The 19902-nt window shown below is 44.3% G+C and overlaps 1 protein-coding gene across 3 annotated transcripts in view; it reads left to right on the top strand.

Annotated features, from left to right (window-relative positions):
• The first annotated feature begins 5049 nt into the window (after positions 1–5049).
• The window catches only part of DNM3 (dynamin 3), a 182143-nt gene continuing 167290 nt past the window's right edge, over positions 5050–19902 (top strand). For 2 of the 3 annotated variants that reach the window (XM_087731920.1, XM_087731922.1), the window contains exon 1: positions 5062–5269. In XM_087731920.1, coding sequence (XP_087588046.1) covers positions 5124–5269 — 146 coding nt within the window. In that variant the 5' untranslated portion in view covers positions 5062–5123. Of the gene's footprint in view, positions 5270–19902 lie in introns of all 3 variants that reach the window. The other variant, XM_087731921.1, reaches the window with a different exon arrangement.

The raw sequence follows: 19902 nt of genomic DNA, 5'->3' as shown, positions 1-19902 counted from the left end.
ATTCCAATGACATAGGTTTGTGTGCGTGCCCTTTATTTTACAGAAATCATCTCCTTTCTTCCCCAGGAGCTTATACAAAGGCTGCGTTCATCCCTCCCTTGTCCAGTTCTGCCTTTCTGTTGTGCTTCCTAATTGCTGTGTAACGTCATGTCCTGGTGGAAAAACAAAAGCCATCTATTAGAAACAACGTAAGGATCAAATCTGAGTTCATTGCAGCTGTCCTTGCAGCTACTGACAGCCCTACAAGTTTGGTCTGGAAATACATTTCAGCTGGTAAATTGGCAAATTCATGAGTGCTGCAAATACCTGAAATCCTCCTTTGCAGGTAAAATGCTCTGAGGCTGGAATAACTGATGTGTAGTAAACATTTCTCTCCTGGCAGCCAATACATGCAGCTAGCGTATATGTTTGGCAACTGTGTTTCTGTTGAGTGTTTTGGCAATATACTCATGTTGACATCCCTTACTCCTCACTTCCTTCCTTTGCAGCGTAGGCACGCTGTAAGCGGCGGGATAGAAACAAGCACTGCTGTCACTTAGCAACCTCTGCTGGCTTTGAGATGTTGACTTTTTTCCTTTCTGGATTTCCCAGCACAAGAAGAGATGGCCATGTAACTCATTGCATGGCTCAGGTGTGAGGCTGTAGCCAGCTGGGGATGCTTTGGTCTGGTCCAGCCCGAATCTCTCTCAGAGGATCGCATCTGTGTCCTGCTGCCGCTCCAGTGAGCAAGGCACTGGGAGTCGATGGGTCAGCCCTGGGTTTCGTGACCTTGGGTGGAGGGATACCGCTGGTCATGCCCAGCCGTGGAGGCTCTTTGGCCCCGGCTGACTCTGTGGCCAGGCAGCTAGCAGGATGGTGACACTATGAGGCAGGCAGCAGTGGGGTGCCACACATATACCCCATATAGTATAGCCTCTTCAGGTGTCACAGCCCAGGTCCCTGCTCTGCAGAAGGACTGGAGGTGGCTGGACTCTCAGGAAGAGGGTGGAGGTGGATGAGGGACATACTGTCACCAGCTGGCACACCAGTACGTCAAGCAGCTGCAAGAGATTTTGCAGTAATAAAAGCTACAAGGACTGAGTGCTGAGGCAGATTCCCTCCAGCTGGGAAGAGCTCTGCTGGGGTGAGCCTGGTCGTGCTGGCTGGGGATGCTGCTGCTGCTGCTGCTGCTGCTGCCGCTGCTGCCGCTGCCGCCGCTGCCGCCGCTGCCTGGGCATGGCAGGGTCACAGCACAGCAAGGGCTGCAACAGCCATGTCCCGGAGGGTGGAAGCGCCTGGGAAGTGTTTTGTCCATGAAATCTTCCCTCAGGGAAACACTTGGCTCACCTGGCTTTGTGATCAAGGAAGCAGGCATGCTTCCAGGCTGCAGTGAGGGCATATGGCTCTTTCCTGGGGCGCTCAGGGCTGCAGGGAAACATCTCTGTGGTTTGCAATGCAGCACGGTGGCCTTTTTCTACCCTGCAACTGGATGCACCCGGCTAAAGGATGCAGCTGGAGGTCACAGGGCAGGAGAGAGGTCACCATGCTGGATGGTACAGGGATTCAGGTGTCACTGTCCTACGATCTGTGAGTCAGCAGTGCCACAGGCTGCAGGGGAGAGGCAGAAAGCGCCTCCTCTTTACAGGGGGAAATGCTGCAGCCGCTACTTCTAATCACAGCTCTGCAGCCACTCTGGCTTTCTTTCACTGGCTTTAATTCTGTCTTTTGCAGCTTCAAGGTCTGAGCTCTCCTCCTGGCAGATACGCAGGCATAATGCTGACTGGCAGGTTCATGCCAGCGCTGCGGAGTCAGGTGCTGCTGAGAACCTGGGAGCTCCTCTGCGTGCGAGGCTCCTTGCCCACACCTCCTCCTGCTTTGTGCTGATCAGCTGCCTGAAAAGCTCTGCAAGACTCTGGGTTCGTAGCTGAACGAAGAAGGAGTTGAGGAAGGTCCCTGGAGAGAAGAAGATCATGCGTGAAGGAGCCTGCCTCTTCTAAATGCTTCCTGAGGGGAGGATGCAGCCTTGGCTGTGCTCTGCTCCCCCTGAGGTCCTGCCTGCTCTCCTGGCAGGGGAGTGTGCCTGGCTCTTCGCTGCAGGCATCTGCAAATCTCTGTTGTAGTTTATATATAACCCATTTTTCATGAAGGGAATTGCGCTGGTGTGTGTTTATAAAGCAGCCTGGGGACCTGATCCAAATGTCCTCAGTTTTAACATCACACTGCCTGGTTAGGAAGAAGAGTCTGGGTAAGTTTGTGGGCTGAAATGCTACAGCTGTGCCCTGAAACCGGACTATTTTTGCCTTATATTTTTCTGGAATTCAGGGCAGGACAAACTTGCTCTCCGTAGGCTTGATCTGAAATGCACTGGAGGCTTTGGCAGGGCTGGGGGCCCCAGGCAGGCTGTGCTGGAGCTGGTGACATCTGGAAGCGAGCAGACTGTGCTGACGGAGACAGCGGTGCTGGCAGGGCTGGCGTGCCACCTTGGGGAGCAGGGCACCCTTCCCGCCGTGCCCTGCTCGGGGAGAGGTGGTCGGTGAAGGTCTTCTCTCCTTGCCAAGCCTGGCACGTAGCAAAAGGAAATGATAAATATCGTGGTGCCCAACTGAGCACAGGGTAAAAATAGAGTGTGTTTAGCTGGCTAACTGGTGAGCAATGCAGCTCTGTGCTCCCCCTGCACTCTTGGGGAATCGCACCTGGTGCTCTCCAGGAAAACGATTTCTTGCATGGTGCTCTGATGCTGGTTTGGGTCTTTTTTTTCCAGGGTTATTCATTACAAGAAGCTTTGCAATGGTCTCTGCTAGTACTACCCCTGTTTCCTTTAATTTAGCCACTCTGAATCTCGACAAATTCAGAAAGCCAGGTTGGGCTCCGCACGGGGGTTTGGAACAAGCTGCCTGGAGAAGTCAATTAGAAAAAGCAGGGACCTGAAGATACGCTTGGGTACCGTTCCTCTCTTCTTCACTGTTCTCTTGGAGTTGTTGGAAAAATGAGCACCCTTGTGATAACACAGGCATGCATAATGAAAATGTTTGTGCTTTTTCCGGGAGGTGGGAAATCTCTACTTGGCTGCTTGTGGTTTTTTTCTGGGGGGGAGAATGGATTTTTTTTGTAAGTGATGGAGTCGCAGGTTGAGTGTGGTCACTTAGCGGCTTTAACTCAGCTTCAACAGGCAAAAAAGTTTGGTTTGGAAACTTCACAGACTTGGGGGAATAACTCAATTTTTTCCTAATCATAGATGTTTTCTTATTTTATTTTTTTTTTAATTGTGGAAGCAAACAAAGGTGTAATTTAAAGACCCAATGGAAAGGACAGCTCCCTAGGTTATCAGTTTGAAGGTGTGCATAGTGTTGCCCCTGAGGCATTGTGCCTTTTTTAATCTTCATTCGTCTCTTGTGGAGATGCGATCCTATTGCCAGGCTGTTCTTTTACTCATCTTAATTATTTCACTGGGGCAGCACAAAGTGCTCTGACACTCAGACGAGGCGGATTTTGCCAGGACGTGATACTGTTCTTCCCAACTTCCAGCCTCCGTAGAAACCCATGACTTGGAGAAAGGCCAGGCAGCTACTCTAGTGCCTCCTGGCATAGCCCGCTCACTCAGGAGTGGGGGAAAAAAAAAATCATGCTGCTAATTGGCATAATTATGTCAATAACTCCCAGGCTCCATCTAGACAGAAATGATAGCAAGGCTTTTCCCAGGGGCTGCGGTGCTGGGGAGGTGATCTAACCGCAGCGGCAAAGCTGCTGCTAGAGAAGCCATCTCTGCGTTATGCCAATTAAAAACTTTTTAGCCAGAGCTAAAGCAAACTGTTCATTTGTTTCCAGGGTTAGAAGTCAGTCTGTTGTAGAGGGTAATTTTTTTACGCTTATTGAGAGCCCTGGCCAAGAAGTTTTGATAATCCTCCAGATCGTTAGTATCTGTCAGCCTGCGGGATGTTCGCAGTTCCCTTTTGTTTTGCTTTTCACGCTGAGCGAGGCCAGTGTCTAGTTTAATACAGAGGATAACTTTTATCGCTGTAGGACTCCAAAGCCTCTGTTTTGGATATTTTTGTGTTGTGACTGCTGCCAGTAATCACAGATAAATCTCATCTCTGTTGTTCGCCTGTGCTTTTAGCTCAGCCTCAGTATGCATTTTTAAATGAACCCGCTGCAATGACGTGGCTCAGACCTTGTTATCGCTTCCCAGTCTGTTCCTGAACCACCCACCTGCTACCAGCCCTGCCGGACCCGGCTTCTCAGGCCTGCCCTGACATGGTTCCGGTGAGCGCGTCTCTGACCCTGGCAGCGCTCCCGCCCGTGGCTGAGCATCGGTGCCATTTGCCAGGGCCCCTCGTGTGCTGCGGGGATGGATCATGGTTCCCGCCACTCCTTTTCCCATTGCCGGTGGGAACCGGGAGGAACTCAGCGACTGGGACTGCTCCAAAATACTCTGCTCGGCAGATTGGGAAGTGCTGAAGCCAGCTGTCTGCCAGGTCCCGTGCCGGCAAGCGGGATCCAGCTCCTCCATGTGCTCCAGGTTTGGCCCTGTTCCCAGTTTGGTGCCAAAGTCATAGAAGAAGAGTGCAGGCAAACCTCCGCTGGGTGCCAGACGATGGTGCAGCCGGGCACGGCCCTGCGCTGGGGGCTCACAGGGGACGCTGCAGTCCTTTCCGCCAGCAGGATGGGGTGGCTGGCTGGCGTCGGGGCTCTTGGCAGCATGGCGGTCTCGTGGGTTGGTGCGTGGACCTGGGCGAGCTGTGGTCCTCGTGCCCAAGGGTCCTAGCACCGAGGGTGGCTTGTCCACGTGCGGGGACAAGCCCACCCAGCCGCTCGGGCGAAGTGAGGGGGCAGCGGGTGAGCGGGGGCTCCAGGCTGCCAGGAGGACCTTGCGGATGCTCCCTGCAAGCGGCTGGCCTGTGCCGGTGACCGGCTGTCACCTCAGAAAGGGCAGCGGGGACACCCCCCCCCCCCCCCACCGCGGGCTCCCGGGGGCTCCGGGCCCTGCCCGCCCGCACCGAGACCCGCAGCGGGCGGGGGCGTGGCCTTTCCGCGGAGGCCCCGCCCCCAGGCTCGGGGGTGGGACGCATGCGCAGTGCGCCGGCCGTTACCTGTCAGCGGCGGCGGCGGGCGGAGAGGAGGAGGCGGGGAGCGGACGGCGCGGCGGGATGGAGGGGCTCATCCCGCTCGTCAACCGGCTGCAGGACGCCTTCGCGGCGCTGGGCCAGAGCTGCCTGCTTGACTTGCCGCAGATTGCGGTGGTGGGCGGGCAGAGCGCCGGCAAGAGCTCCGTGCTGGAGAACTGCGTCTCCAGGTGAGGCGGCGGGCACGACACCCCCTCAGCGCGCCCCGCCGGCGGCGCGCGCCATTCCTAACGGTTGTTTCCCCCCCCGCCCCCCCCCCCCAACGGTCGCCGCGCGCGCCCCCCTGCAGCGCCGCGCCCCCGTAGCGGCAGCGGGGAGGCCGGTTGCGAGCGGGGAGGTGCGAGGCCGGGGGGGGAGGTTTCCCGGCTCCGCGCCGGCCGGGGGGGGGCTCGGTGCGCCCCCCGGTGCCGCGGGGGCGGCGAGGTGGGCCCTGGCGCGGCAGCGTCCTTGCTTTGCGTGCGGCGGGGAAGCCGCCGCAACTCCGGTGCGAGCGCGTTCATGTGCCCGGTGGGGGGGTTAACCGCTGTCTTGGGGAAAAAAGGTGTTTAAAGCCCCAAATCCTAATTACGGTGGGGCTTCTGGGTCTGGTCGGCTAATGGTTCTCACACTATTGCTTACACTTTGTGCCGTCCTAATGTGCGTGTGGGTGTTAGCATCTTTTCTAAAAATTACTGAAAGAAGGGGAAACCTAATGGTTCAGGTGGTCCTTTCAACAGACAGACTATGTCTCTGAAGATCTCCTGAGGTAAACATGAACTTCACGTGCTGATTCATAAAGTTCCTGCTGCGTTTGCCGCAAATAGTGTGTGGGCTCCTGGAGGGAGGTGGTATTTTCAGAGTGTAGCTGCAATCGTTAGTCTGCATATAGGATCAAAAGTGCTGTTGTACATCAGTGATTGGGGAACTTTCATGCGCGGAGATCTTTGTTAAAGGTAACATGAAATACTGTGTCTCTCCAAAACCTGGCCATGTGTCAGACTGCAATAGCTCTTGATATACAGTATAAAAATACTATACGGTTGTTCTTTATCTCCGCTTCAGAATTTACTCTGACTGTGTTAAATGTCAGTTCTTCCTCTTCTTTCTGCTTGAAGACTGTAGCTAACTACTGATGTTGACAGTACCGCCAGTCTCTCCAGTTTAGAACGCACAAGTGAGATGCTCAGAAATCACTCTTGGCCATCATGTTTTACAGTTTTCTTTAAACAAGTCTTTAAAAAGTATTTTTGTAACCTTTTGACTTTTTCATCTGTGTGTCCCTGAAGCTGTGCAAAACACGTGTGCTGAGGAGGAAAAGCGTCTTCATCTTTGTTGTCAATAAGGATATTTTGGTCCCTGTAGCAAAGCCTTGTCTGGGGTGGCACCCACCTGGGATCGGGGCTGAGTGTGATGGGCTGCGGGCTGATGTCTTTCTCTGGATCCAGCTGTGCTGATGGAAGAAGTTACTGCTCCCAGATGCTTGTTATTGGTCCCCTTGCTAGAGGGATCTGCTCCATCTGATCCGCAGGTGGAGCTCTTCCTTTGAGTGCAGTGCACTCCCGCTGCTGCCTCCTGAATGAGCCTGGCTAGAGCAAAAGGTGAAAATGAGCAGTTTGTGCTCATCTGGCCCGTTTGGACAAGAGGCTGGAACCAGCTGCACAAGTGAGATGTAGACATTTCTAGGAAGAATTATGAAGAAAAGCTAAGGGCAATGACTCTCTTCACCCACGTAGTTATTCACCATGGAGCCTGCGGACACTGCAAGAGAGTCTGTTCAGCGAATTGCTTACAGACTACTGTGAAGCACCAGGGTCTGTCTTGTCACACGGGATCTGGAATTTGGATTCTTTCAACCCTGTCTCAGAGTTCCACATCGTTGTTTTATGCAGTAACTTCTTGAGATATAGTACCAGCTGATCTGTAGTATCTCCCTACTTGCAAGCTTGGAGCCTGTTGCAAATGTGACATTAAAATGCATTACTTCAAATCTATTCCATGAGAGTTAAGCAACTATGTTTTACTTGTGCCTTTCCTCCAGACTGAGTGAGCATGTGTGGTCAGCAGATGTGTACTTGCTAAGCTGTGAGAACTTGATTGTGAAGCCTCAGAAACAGATTAATAAATATCCATGAGATCGGAAGAGCATTTTACTTGTCAGATCAGCAGGCAAAACAGTGTATGGCTCTTTTTAGTAAGCCATAGGACATTCCTGTTTTTACAGGATAATGAAGCTGCTCTCTGCAAACAAGTTTATTACATCCACATCTGTCTTAACATGGCTTATAGAGGTAGCACGTCTTGTGGAGACATGTTGCACTCATTTCTTTTTGTTAGTGGTACATTGCATGATGTGTGATTGACCACAGGGAAAACATTAACTAATAGTAGTACAGCTTTGAAATTCACATCAAAATAAAATAGTCCTAGCATTGCTCTGAAGTTTGAGTGGTAATTCGCATGTTTTTTTGTTTGGGTTTTTTGGTTTTGTTTTTTGCGTGTTGTTGTTGTGTTGTGGTTTTTGGTTGTATGTTTTGTTTTGTTTTTTTTTTTTAACCACATGAATCATTATCATTAGTAGATTTTGAATTCTTAGCCTTCAGAGAGACATTCAAAATCTCCTGTCTTCAGGAACAGCTGTAATTGGTAAGAGGAAGGCATGCTGTCCTCTGTGTGGAGGGCAGGGTCTTGCTACAAACATGCTGTTCATTGATAACTTAAGTATTTGTTAGTGGAGCTCTAGTGAGGTTAGTAAGGTGATTCTTAACTCTAGGATCGGATTGTTATTCTCTGCTGCCTGTAGCCACTAGACGTTGTGCCTGTTTCAGTCCTTCATGGGGTCTTTGGTTGTGCAAGGATGACTTTTTCTCCCACTTGGACAGAGGAAATCTATTTTCTAGCTTGCAGGTGGTACCAGAGTTGGAGCTTCTTTATGGAGCCTAACCACGCAGGAAACATGCTGGGCTATACGGCATTACCCACCATCTAGTTTATGCATTGCCATAATTTTTCAGAAGGGTTGTGAGGGCTCTGGCATAGTTTTGTGGACTGGCAGATGGTTCTGGAAGTGGGATCCAAGTCCTGTTATTTCTGAAGCTGCTGAGTGATACGCATCCATCACTGTCCCCAGGGTATCGCCAAGCCTTGTTTAGGTGCACACAGCATCCTTAATTACTAACAACAGTCAGTGAATATGTTGGGATTAGATTGCACGTTTGATCTGCATCGGTGCTGGTGTTGCATGAGGATAAGTTCCGCACATTCTGGGAATTGTGCGACACCCAGAACTACTTATGTCATTGTAGGTCAGCTTGGAACAAGGCTGGAGTTGGGGTAGTGTCAAATCTCCCAATGTAGCCATTATTGTTACTATTTTGATTAGCATCCGCTCAGGTATTTGGAGAGTTTGCTCTTCCCTTATTGCTCCTTTGTGTGTAAGGAGACTGCTTCTTTTGGTAGTCAGGGAGTGTATTTGAAGGGTTTCCTCTCAGGATTCTGGTTATATTTAGATGGAAACAGAGATTCCTTAAACAGGATTTGAGGGCATGGTTTAGTGGTGGAGTTGGCAGTGATAGGTTAACGGTTGGACTCGATGATCTCGAGGGTCTTTTCCAACCTTAATGATTCTATGATTCCAGAGAGCACCTGAAGACAACAGTCATTTCAATTTATGGGTTAGACCTTGATGTGTTCCTAACTGGAGCTCATGGCACTCGTTTGAGGAAATGGTATTGTCTAAAGAGCAAATGTTCTTCTTGCCTGATTCTCTTTGTAAGAGAAGTACATGTGCCCTTAAAATACTGAGCCAGTGTTTGAAGCAAAGGATCTAGTGCAGTCTTCTGGTAGAAGCTGGTGGGAGAGAGATCAAAAGCCCAAAGGGGAGTCAAATATCTAATACCAACAGATTGCCAGTGGGAGGTAGGCACTTTGCCTGGTCCTGCTCCTTTGCTACAGATGAGTACAGGACCATGACCTTGTATGCTGTTTGTGCTTTTTAAGTATCTTGCTTTTGATAATAATAGGGTTACTTAAGAGAAAACTAATGGCAGGAAGCAATCCCTGGAAACTGTATTTGGAGAGAAAGCATTTTCTATTATTTCATATATCCAAATGGGCTTTTAAGGTAACTACAGGCAGAGATGGCAAGCTACCTTGTCAGGACCTCTTTCTCCAGATTTGAATCAGAACCTGATTTTATTCTTACAAATAGCGAGAAATTAATAATTAGATTTCAAAGCTGAAAGCTCTTTACTTCCTTCCCTGCTTAATATAATATAAACTGCATGTGGCCAAATAATTGTTTTATAAGATATGTGAACTCTTGATTGTAAGCCTGTCAGTCATAATCAAACAAGCACTTTCGTTTTAAGAGGCTGAGGTCTGGTTTTGTAACACAGCTTTACAGCTTTTTGATCTGAGACGCTTTTGATAATCTCACAGCCGCTGCATGTTGTATAGCTATTTAATATGACATATGTACTTTTTTTTTTTTCTTTTCAAATTAAGATTCCTTGTGTGCTCAGCTCATTCTTGTTTGCTGGAGATGGCGATTGTGACAAGACTGCGTTGAGTCATTAGGGGAAGAGAAAGGACTTTAAATCTGCCTGTTGAAACAGAGAATTTCTCCAAAGAAAGTAGACGCATACTTAGATTGCATGCTTCCTGAGGGAGAGAGAGTTAAAACTGGTGTAGATATTTTATTCTTGTAGTTACTAGTCATTGACAGAAAAAACTTTTTTACAGAAAATTCTCCTCTTTTGTGAAACAGGCATGAAAAAGCTAAGCAGTCGGAGATATAAACTGAAATGTGGTGCTGTGTATTCTGTTTTTAACCTTAAGGATCTTCTGGAAATGAGAATCAGCCACTCCTTTTCCTGACTAATTAAGTGATTTTACAGCTGTATTGAGTATATTAGTCTAGTTATCAAAATACTCTGGTGCACTGAAAGCAAGAATTGTTTCTGGGTATTCCATTGAATAGAAACAGCAGCAAATGAGACAGTGGCTCATTTAGGTTTCTTCCCCAAATACATTTTTACATTTAGAGGTTGCAGAACAAACTTGGCCATTTAGATGGGATATAGGTGGCCTAGTTTTGTCTTTAAATGTAACGCCGTTGTGGATTTTAAGTTCATTTTTATGTCAAGTCTTGAGAATTGATATATGCAAGGTAAAGCAAATGTGTAGTTAAAAACAGACATGCAAACAAATATGCTGATCCCCCCCCCCCCCATGTAGAGTAAAAGTCGTCTTCTAAAAATCCTTTGAGGATCTGTGTCTCTTATTTCTGGCATTTAAATTTTTAGCAATTAAAAGATTTCTTCTATTTTAAGAAAAGCTGTACTCTGTAATGAGACATAATATAGGGAGCCCTGACCTGTATTCTGCCATTTAAGTTCAGTGTATCAAGCAGTTTACAGAGATGCTAAATCAATTAGTAACAGTTAACACTTCTGTAAAGTGTAGCTGCAAGAATACATATGTATATCGTCTTAATATCACTTTGGCATACTATGTATGATTAGGGTATTGTAGTGGTTTAGTGAACACAAACTTAGTATTTGAAGTCTGAGACTTAGACTTCAGAAAAAAACTCAAAACCCTGCAAAAAGCAACCCTCAAAAACCCTCAGTCTGGTCTTGAGTGCCTTCTAAGAAATCAGTGCTACAAATTCAGTGGCAGTTGTTACTGAAGGTTCAATCCATCAAGGTGCAGAAGGTGACTGCACACCTCTGATCGTTTTTAAAGGTGAATGGTCATCTAGTGAGAGGTTTGTGTGGTTTTTTTTTTTTTTCTTTTCTTTTTTTCAGACCATAAGTATCCACTTAACTTTATCTAAACTTTCCTGATTCTTAATACAGAGAAACTTGTTAAAATTCAACAGATTGTCTGGACTCTTTAGGCTCTTGTATAACGTTATAAATCCCAATACTCACTGCCTTCAGGAAGGAGCCCACGCTTGGGATTCGGTAGTGTTAAAATCAACAAATAGCAAGCACCTTTGTTGTCTTGCCGTTTCTTGATGGGTATTGCTCCTGCTAATGCTTCAAGCTTATATTATTTGCCTTTGTAGGTGAAACAGAAAACAAGGCTTTCCAGTTTAGATAAATAGATGTTAACAATATGGTTGGACATTCATCCATAAAGATAGGGAGTGATGCTGCTATGGATTGCAGCAGAGAAGTATGGACACTGTTCTCTTCTCTGCCACTGATTTACTGTATGACCTCCAACTGATTTTTAAACATTACCCACATCTGTATCCACGTGTCTATGCCTCGAGTCTTTACTCTGTCTTAAATGTATGTAGGATTTAGGGTTTTATTCCTTTATTTTTGAGTTGCTTCTATTTCTAAAGGAAGAGTTTAGCATATAATCTTAAAATCAGTGTGGGATAACTGTGATTGTAGTCTAAAACTTGCTGCTATGCATTTCTCTGCTTTGTGTGATGGCTACTTTAGATATCTATATGGCACCAAAACTGGGTATTGGATTCTGCTTTGAACAGCTGAGATGTAGCAGCGTTTCTTCTTCCCAAAAAGGGACCCTTGCTGGTGTTTAGTTTGTGCCTCTAAAAGATTAGCTGTTGAGAGAGATTGCGTTTGTGGTTTGCTATCCATCCGTTGATCGGTGAGCAAACTGATGATATTCTTTTAAGTATTCATGGGTTCCTTAAACAATGTCTGCCTAGATTGCAGGCACAGAGGGACAGAAGCCATTTTTGCTTTTTCTGTTCGTGAGTTTGTTTGTTTTGGTTTTTTTTATTTTTAAACCATGCATTTCAAAATAACGCCTTCTAGTAAATAGAAGCCTGTGAACTCCCCTAGTGTGCTGTGCTTGTGTGTAACGGGTTGCTGGGAATCCTTTTAATGCTGTGTGTCTGCAGTGTAAAGCCTGTAGTGTAAATATGCTGAGAACAGGAAATAAGCATTATTTAACTGTGACCTTGCATCTTTTTCTTCAGCAAGTTGCATTGAGATGAACAAGGTTATTCAGCGTTATTGAACTAGAGAGGAGCAAAATCCCATTTAACGGCATGCTGGGCTTTGATGTACTGCCAAGTACTGTTGTCTGTGATAGCCTCTGGGATGCAAAGGAGACTGTAGATAAGAGAGGTTTTCAACCAAAGTGTCTAGTGATAGTGTCAGCTTTTATAATTTGTATGTGGAAGTTATACTTTTAATTCAATACCTGGCATAGTATTTCTGCATCCTAGTTCCCATACAAAATCACCAAGATTTCATTCTTCAGATATGCAGGAGATGTACTGTTTGCTGTAATACAGCTAGGTTTCCACCTTCATAGATGATATAATCAAAGCTAGATTAACCTTAAGCACTTAGTACTTTGTTTACTATGTACAGTGCAGATGCCTAAAAATGTGCACATGTATTCAGTGGTGCTTAGCTATACAGGATGCTCTAAAATGGTCTGTGTGTAATGCACCTGCAGAGAGTAGGCCCCTGCCTATTCTCGTGGCAAGCACGAGAACAACTGTAAGACGTCTTTAGCCTCTGCTGCACGACAGTGGATGAAATGAGCTATGTTCCAGATTTATTCAGCAGCCAAGCTGGAAGCTGCTGAAGAAATCTTAGCATAATCCATCAGAGGCAGTGTTGTGCCCCTGTGTGCTCACCTGTTAGTTTGTTCAGGTGCTAAACAAATGTTGACAGAAGATCCCCAATGTCTGTCAGATCTGGGAAATCAGCTGGAAAGCCTTAGGAGTCTGGGCTGAGACCTCCAGCATTATGTCTTTGTTAGTGTTCTGGGAAGTAGCAGCATAAAACACTGTTTTGGTCAGACTTTTAGTATAAAATTTTCTCATGGTAATAATTCAGTTTCTGGTGAGCAGAGAGGTGGGAGATCATGGCTGATATTGAATTTCAATATTTAGCTAAACAGACTTTGCATTGTCATGGCCAATATATTCCTTTGCACATACTACAGGCTTAAAGCAGGATAAATAGGCAGGTAAAAAAGGATAAAATGGCTAGAAGTTGTTTGAGAGACTTGGATCACTTGTTTTGGAAACATCCCCTTTCCCTCTTTCTTCTGTAGTTGTCTTTCTGTCTATAAATTCAGGCTGTCTTTATGCTGCAGTTCCCATTGTGTATACATTCTGGAGGGAGCAGAAGAATTGAATCCAGTTATGTTCCAGCTCTGCAAAATAATCTGAAATGGCTTATATTGTACCAAGAAGGGTAATCGTACAGTTTGATACCTTGTCCACCACAAAAGAGAGAAATGTATTTTCACAATGCTTCTGAAGAGGCAAAGTTTTTTGGGCTTGACTAAGACATGGCACAGCTGATTGTATGCTGTACCACTGTTTAAAAAGTCTGTATTGATGGATCCGAGTCCAGGACAGTGTGATTTGGGAGGAAGGGCAGGAGCTTATTTTGTCTGGGTTTTTGATGACAGCACTGAAATTTGCAGTATCTAAAAGTTTTGTCATGACAGAGTATCCAGAGGTGAATTATTTGCTAAATGCAAGTAATTATATAGTAGTTAGTTAGCTTCACGTAGCAGGTATGCCTGCAGTGTTGGGGACATGTTGTTTTCTTTCTGATACTTGCAATCAGAATTTTTTTCCGTTTATATATGATTATATTATGGAGGAAAACTTTTTACTCAAATCTTTTCTAAAGAAACATTGTTAATAGTATTTGGCAGCTGTAAGTGATAAAAAAACCAACTGCTATTTAGGGCACTGTCAACATTTTAAAGTAAAGAATTTTAGTTGTTTATTTCTTGTATTGAGATACAAAATCTTGCTGCATTAGTATTCATCCTGAGAATGGATGGGCTTTTATGCACCAGCATCCTATGCAAATTAGTCCTTTCCTAAGAGCAAACATATCTGATTAGGGAAAATACAGTTGTCCTGCAAAGTCTGCTTTATTCTTTTCGACACAAAAATTCTGAGAATTGTTGGGGGTTTTTTTGTGGTTTCTTCCCCTCCCACCCCTTGCTTGGAATTGGTGGACAGTACTGTTGGGCAGGAAATAGCAGAAGCCTTTGTAAAAATCTTAAAAGAGAAAGAGGAAAAAGGGCATTTTCACAAATGGAATTAGGATGATGCAGCAAAGTTTTGGATGCCTGCCAGGGAGGACAGATGCATCGTGCATACAGTGGCTTGCCGACGAGATTGCACATTGGCAGCTTCCCGGTCTGTTAATACAGCAAGCCTACAGCCCGAGCATAATCACTGCAAACAGAGCACTGTTCATCTTACCACTTTTGTGTTTTTGCCTGGGAAGTTTTCATAGCTATGTATGGCAAGTTTTCAGTCCTATAAACATTATTGAGACTTTAAAACTTTCTATCATGGAAAAGATTTTTTTTTTTTTTTGTAGTACTAGGAAGTGCATTTTCTTTCATTGCTTCGGTAAATAGGCTTGCCTTTTTCTGTGCAGAAATGCAATGTGAGGTACTCTCAGTGCTGTCAAAATATGACATTAGATTTGGGGTACAAATAATGGTCTGTACCATCTTAGACTTGCGTTCAAATGTCCCCTACTTTGGAGAACCTGTTGACTCCAGTCATGTTTAATGGAAGACTTCACCACTGGGACTAGAGTAATTTTTGATGCTGATTTTCTCATAGTCCTATAATGTTTACTTTAATGAGGGAGATGTTTGTTGAGCAGAAATGCTGCTGCTACTTAAAGAAAGCATCTTCCAGATACAAGACAAGTATAATGACAGTGTTTTTCAAGCCTGCTCTGTCTCCAGTCTTCTGCATGAAGAGGAAATCTCAAGCTTTGCTTTCTTGCCGTAGTGGTGCCTAAGCATTGTCACTGAACTTAGCTGTTATGGAGGTGCCCAGCTGGTGTGACTGAAATCAAGGCTTTTCAAAAATACCTTATTTCTCACCTTTAGAGTCAATGCTCACCATATTCCCATGGTTAAGTCTGTTTGGGTAGATTTTTTGTACCATTCCCCTCTGGATTTTTGTATAGTTGGTCTCAACTCCATAAAGGAGTCGGGGAAGGGACACCCAAACAGACATTTTAGGCTGCTAGGCTGTAGTGCTGTGTAAGAGTTTCAAGGGTATTATTATTATTATTATTGATTCAACTTGTGTGCTTACCTGAAAGTGGTGGATAGGATAACTGGGGGGTCCCTGCTTTGACTGTTCAGTTCCAGTAGTTCAGCAATGGTGATGAAGGACACCGCTGCGTTGGAAAATGGCTTATTAAAGACACCAAGTTTATCCATCCTGCTTGAAAGGAAGAGATAGTTAACAGCCCTAGGATGTCTGGATACTCAGTTTTTCACCCCTAAAGATGTGGCCAAACTGCATGGGCTGAAATGTGTAGTTACTACTCCTGTTTTGATTCAGCAGGTTAATTAAAATGATCTCTCAGTTGAAGGAAGATTTACCTTGAAAGAATGGTTACTGTAAACTGAGACCAAACTTCATTAGAGAACTTAAACTAAGCACTAAAGTGTCATGATGAGGATGCCAGCATCTATGCTGTGTGGTTTACAAAAAACCCTGGAAAGACTGGTATTGAGCTTTAGGAGTTAATATATCCAAGTTCACTAAAAATCCACAGCCTCTTAATGCATTTCGCTTGCCTGGTAGGCCTAATTAAGATAGGTATCCTTGGTCTTCAATAAAGAAGATTAATTATTTTGTATATCTTCGTGTAAGCCCCATCATGTTAGGCTGAGATTTTGCAGCCATTGAACATGGCTGTGGGAGACTCTTGATTGACAGACATTGTGCCAAAACAAAAAGCATTTACTCTTCTGTAACTAATGAAAAGAGGTGACGGATCAAGTGGTGACTGATAATAAGAATTGGTCTCTGTGCTTTTAGCTAATGAGGAAGAGCATACATAGCCAAATACGAGTGTGATGTAGAAAGCGATGTATACTACTATATTACTGAAAAAAAAAAAAAAGGTATGTAGTTGAGAACGTCAAAGCACAACAGAGGTAGTGCCTTAAAGCTTTTGTGACTTCTTGAAAGCGTGTCCCGCGGTTGTCTTTGTACTGTCGTTTGGAAGGTAGAGGAATTGTGCTTCCAAAGCCACTAAGGAAGAATAAATAAAGTGATGACAAATGTCCTCTGAGAAAGTACTTCACTTGACGTTACAAATTTAATTCCTAAGAAAGCCTCTGCTTAAATGCAAAGTACACTCCTGTTGCTTGAACGTACCTTGCTTTGTAATGAACAAAAGTGCATGACGGGTCTACTGCTGGGTTCTCTGTGCTGTTGGTGAGCACAGGAGCAAGAGCAGGCAGAATAGAAAGAACACATCAGCCAAAATAGGTCTTCAGATGTATATTTTCAGCATTAAGAGTTCTTTAGTTATAAATTAACTGGTTTTGGTTTATGGGTTTTAGAAACGGAACCTGAGGAAAGAAGTTAGGAATTATTAATGTCTCTCTTCTGTAGACTGACACCAGACTGTGCTTTTCCCTGTTTTGTTCTTTTGTAGCACTTTGCTTTGAGGCTAAATATGATAAATGCAAGAAAAATGAAAGCCTTTTGTAGTACTTCTGTACAGTGTATGTTTGCCACAGAACTGGGAGATGCTTGGCTGTATAGGCACGTGTAGGTGTTCGCTGTGAAACTGTGTGTTCTTTTGCACAAGATAGGGCCATTCAGCAGCCAGTATGAGCTACAAGTGCTCCTAGTGTGCCAGGCCAGAGTTGTATAAAACAATAAACACTGTGTTGGAAAAAAGCCCAGGAAAACTGTTGACTTTTGGCATAATTGCTTCCTACTGCAATTGAAGCTGCGTTGCAGTCCTTGGCAAATGTTGGGAATAAAGGCCTGTGTGGAATGCTACCAGTGTTGGTCATATGAGCAGCCCATGGAATATGGCCTTTCTGCATTTGAGGGAAGGTTAGTGGAAAAATTTTTATAAGTAACATTATTAATGTTGTTTGGCAAAATGAAATAGATTTAGATGGGTCATTTGTGCTGTTCTATAAGAGAATTCTGGCTCTTGTCCTGAGCCTGCCTTGTTTCTACCCTTTGTGAAAAACGTGGAGGCTTTTTTCTTTAGAGGGACTTCCAAATTTTTTGACAGTTCTTCGCTATCAGTTTTACTTGTTCCTAGCTCTTTCATTAATGCAGTTACTGTGTAATCATTGACATTTTCCTCCATTATTTGATTTCTTGGATTCCCCTTATCTTTTATATGAATTAATTATATTAATGTAAATGTAAATGAATTACCGTTTGTCCTGCATAATACTGACCATGTAACTGATCAAAGTGCAGAACATTTCTCAGTACTATACTGGCAAAGTAAAGCAGATTTAAGTTACTCTTTTGAAACCATGATTAAGTTTTAAGTGGTGTTGCATCATTGCTCTTCACACAAGCTGGGGATTCTTCTGTTTTGTTGTCTTCTGTTTGTTTGTTTGTTTTTAACATAACAAATACTGCTAGTGTGCTAGAGAGCTCCTAAATGAAAACTCTTCCCCTACCTGGAAATCCCTTTGGAACACATTATGTTTATACTTTGTTTGTTTGTTTGATATGTGTTCTTTTCTTTGTAAGCTATAGTCCTGCATTATAACGAGACAACCTCACTGAAGGAGCCCCTGTCTAGTTTGCTTTTCAGCATTTCACTATGGTTTCTGCCCTTTCTGAAATTTGAAACGTTGTTCCCATCTCTTCCGTGGGACTCTTCCCATTAATGATTTGTCTAATTACTTTTTCAGCTTATTTGCTTTCTGAGCATCAGTCAGAGAGGGTAGTATGATAAAGGAAAGACAACATACAGAGACATGAACTTTCTTTTCTTTTCTTTTTTTTTTTCCCTTACTGTAAAGTTGTCTACTGTAGCAAAGATCAGACCCCTAACTGTCTTGTTATTATAAACTGCTAAGATGTTGGTATGGCCATTGATAACTTCTTTCACCATCGTGTGACATCAGTTTTTGAGACCTGCGTTTTAGCAAGTCAAATTCAAACTAATATGTCACCTTTTACACATTAAACAAACATTTTAGTAGATATACTTGTCCAGATCTGTGATACTGGAAATGAGCTGTATTAGAGAGTGAAGACAGTATAGTTTGTGTTGTGCAGTAAGACATGAGTGATTTTGTAGTTTTTAGGGTAAAAATTATTTGGCCCTGGAAATATTTTGCTCTTGAAAATATTTAATGGTATTCTAACAGATGAGTGCATTCCAAGGTTGAAGAGTTACTGAAGTGATGTTCCGGAAGACCTGGCTTCTTGCATCTTATTTGCATTTAATATATTCAGCACTGGCTAGGCAACGCTGGACAGGCTTTGCTGCCCGTCTCCAAACTGTCATGTCACAGCAGCATTGCTGCTGAGCTAGCGTATAGCTGTTGTCAGCAGAGTACCTTTTGCTGAAAATATTCTGAGAATAAAGATGTAGAAGTAGTTTGATTCGTAATGTAGGTTGCATGTCTTCTAAGGGAGCATATCTTTCATTCCCAGCTTTATTCTTGCACAGTGTGTTTCATTCTTGTTTCCTGCACCTTGTTATTGTCAAGTGGTCTTGCAGTTGTGTACACAGGTACTCACAGGCTTACTCCCCCCACTGCAGAAGACAGTCTTTTCTCTCCCATATTGGTGTCTTTGTGCACAAATTGTCAGGTATATCCTTTTTTCTAGATGGATTTCTTTGCAGCCGCTTCAACTCTGATGTGATTTTTCTCCTGACTCTCACTAAACATATCTGTACGCACTGACCAAAAGGTTTGGAAAAACAACTGTCTCAAACCTGTCCTTTAAAGAATGTTAAGTGTGCCACCAGGACATTGAGGGGCATCATCCTTTTGGTCAGAAGGAACCTTTGTAACTCAGCTGTGTTCAGCCCTATTATATTTCTTGCTGCTGAAGCTTTTTTTTTTTTTTTTTCTTTAAGAAACATTTTATTTAGGTAGATATTTTGGGGAAAAATGAGGGTGTAGGGCCGTTCCTAATACACTGTTTTGGTTTGGTTTGGTTTTTTTTGGCACCACTAACAAAGCCTGTGTAGAAAGCTTTGCATATCAAGGGGAGGGGGAGAAGACCTGCATCCTGTCTTGTGGATGTCAAAGTAGGCATTTCTGCAGAAGCAGTTGTACAGTATTTAATCTGATTCCCTTGCTGCTAGAATCATAATGTGGTGCTGTGTTGCTTTTTCTAAAAAAAGTGCAAGTTATGTCTCAGATTTGAATTACACTTCTGTGTGTGTTTAAAGAACAATCTTTTTCTAGAAGTAGAGTTTAGGTATTTATTTGTAACATCTGATTTGGGCTGTGCAGAGAAAGTGCACAGATGCCATTGCCTTGTGGCTGAAGCTGAAATTTCAAAAGTTTAAAAAAAAATATTCCCTGTCCCTGTGAGGGCAGATTTATTAATTGAGGTTGATGTTTCTTTTATAGGGGTAAAATACGCATTCAGCAGTTAATGGGCAGGGGAAGAGGGGGTAGTTTTCTCCTGAACTCTCCCCATGAACCCCTTTTTATCCTCATCCTTTGTCATTTTGTCCTCTTCAAACCGTACCTCTGAAGCAGAAGCCTTATGTCCTTCTGCTGCACACTGTGTAGCTGGTTATGTGATCAGCACAGCTCGTCCTCTCACCAAGCAGGAACCTCTCTCTGCTGATGCTTGCTTGAACAGACGATGGTCTCTTTGACAATAGTTCAATTTGTTAGAGAGGGTTATCGAATGCCATCTATTTTGGACGTGTTAAGAGAACATTCTGAAGGAAAATTGTTGTTGTAGATTTCTTTCTAATTTTGCTGTCGAGGGAAGGTCAGTGTTGTATAACTAGGAGTTGCATTAATGCAGTGTTCTTTATCTCTGAATGTGCTTAGTCTGAAGCAGAAAATCAAT

Source organism: Nipponia nippon, unplaced genomic scaffold, assembly GCF_047370975.1.
Source record: "Nipponia nippon isolate SJK-2023a ecotype South Korea unplaced genomic scaffold, ASM4737097v1 scaffold_5, whole genome shotgun sequence".
NCBI lineage: Eukaryota > Metazoa > Chordata > Aves > Pelecaniformes > Threskiornithidae > Nipponia > Nipponia nippon.
Note: the sequence above shows the minus strand (reverse complement) of the source record. Positions and strands in the feature narration are given on the sequence as shown.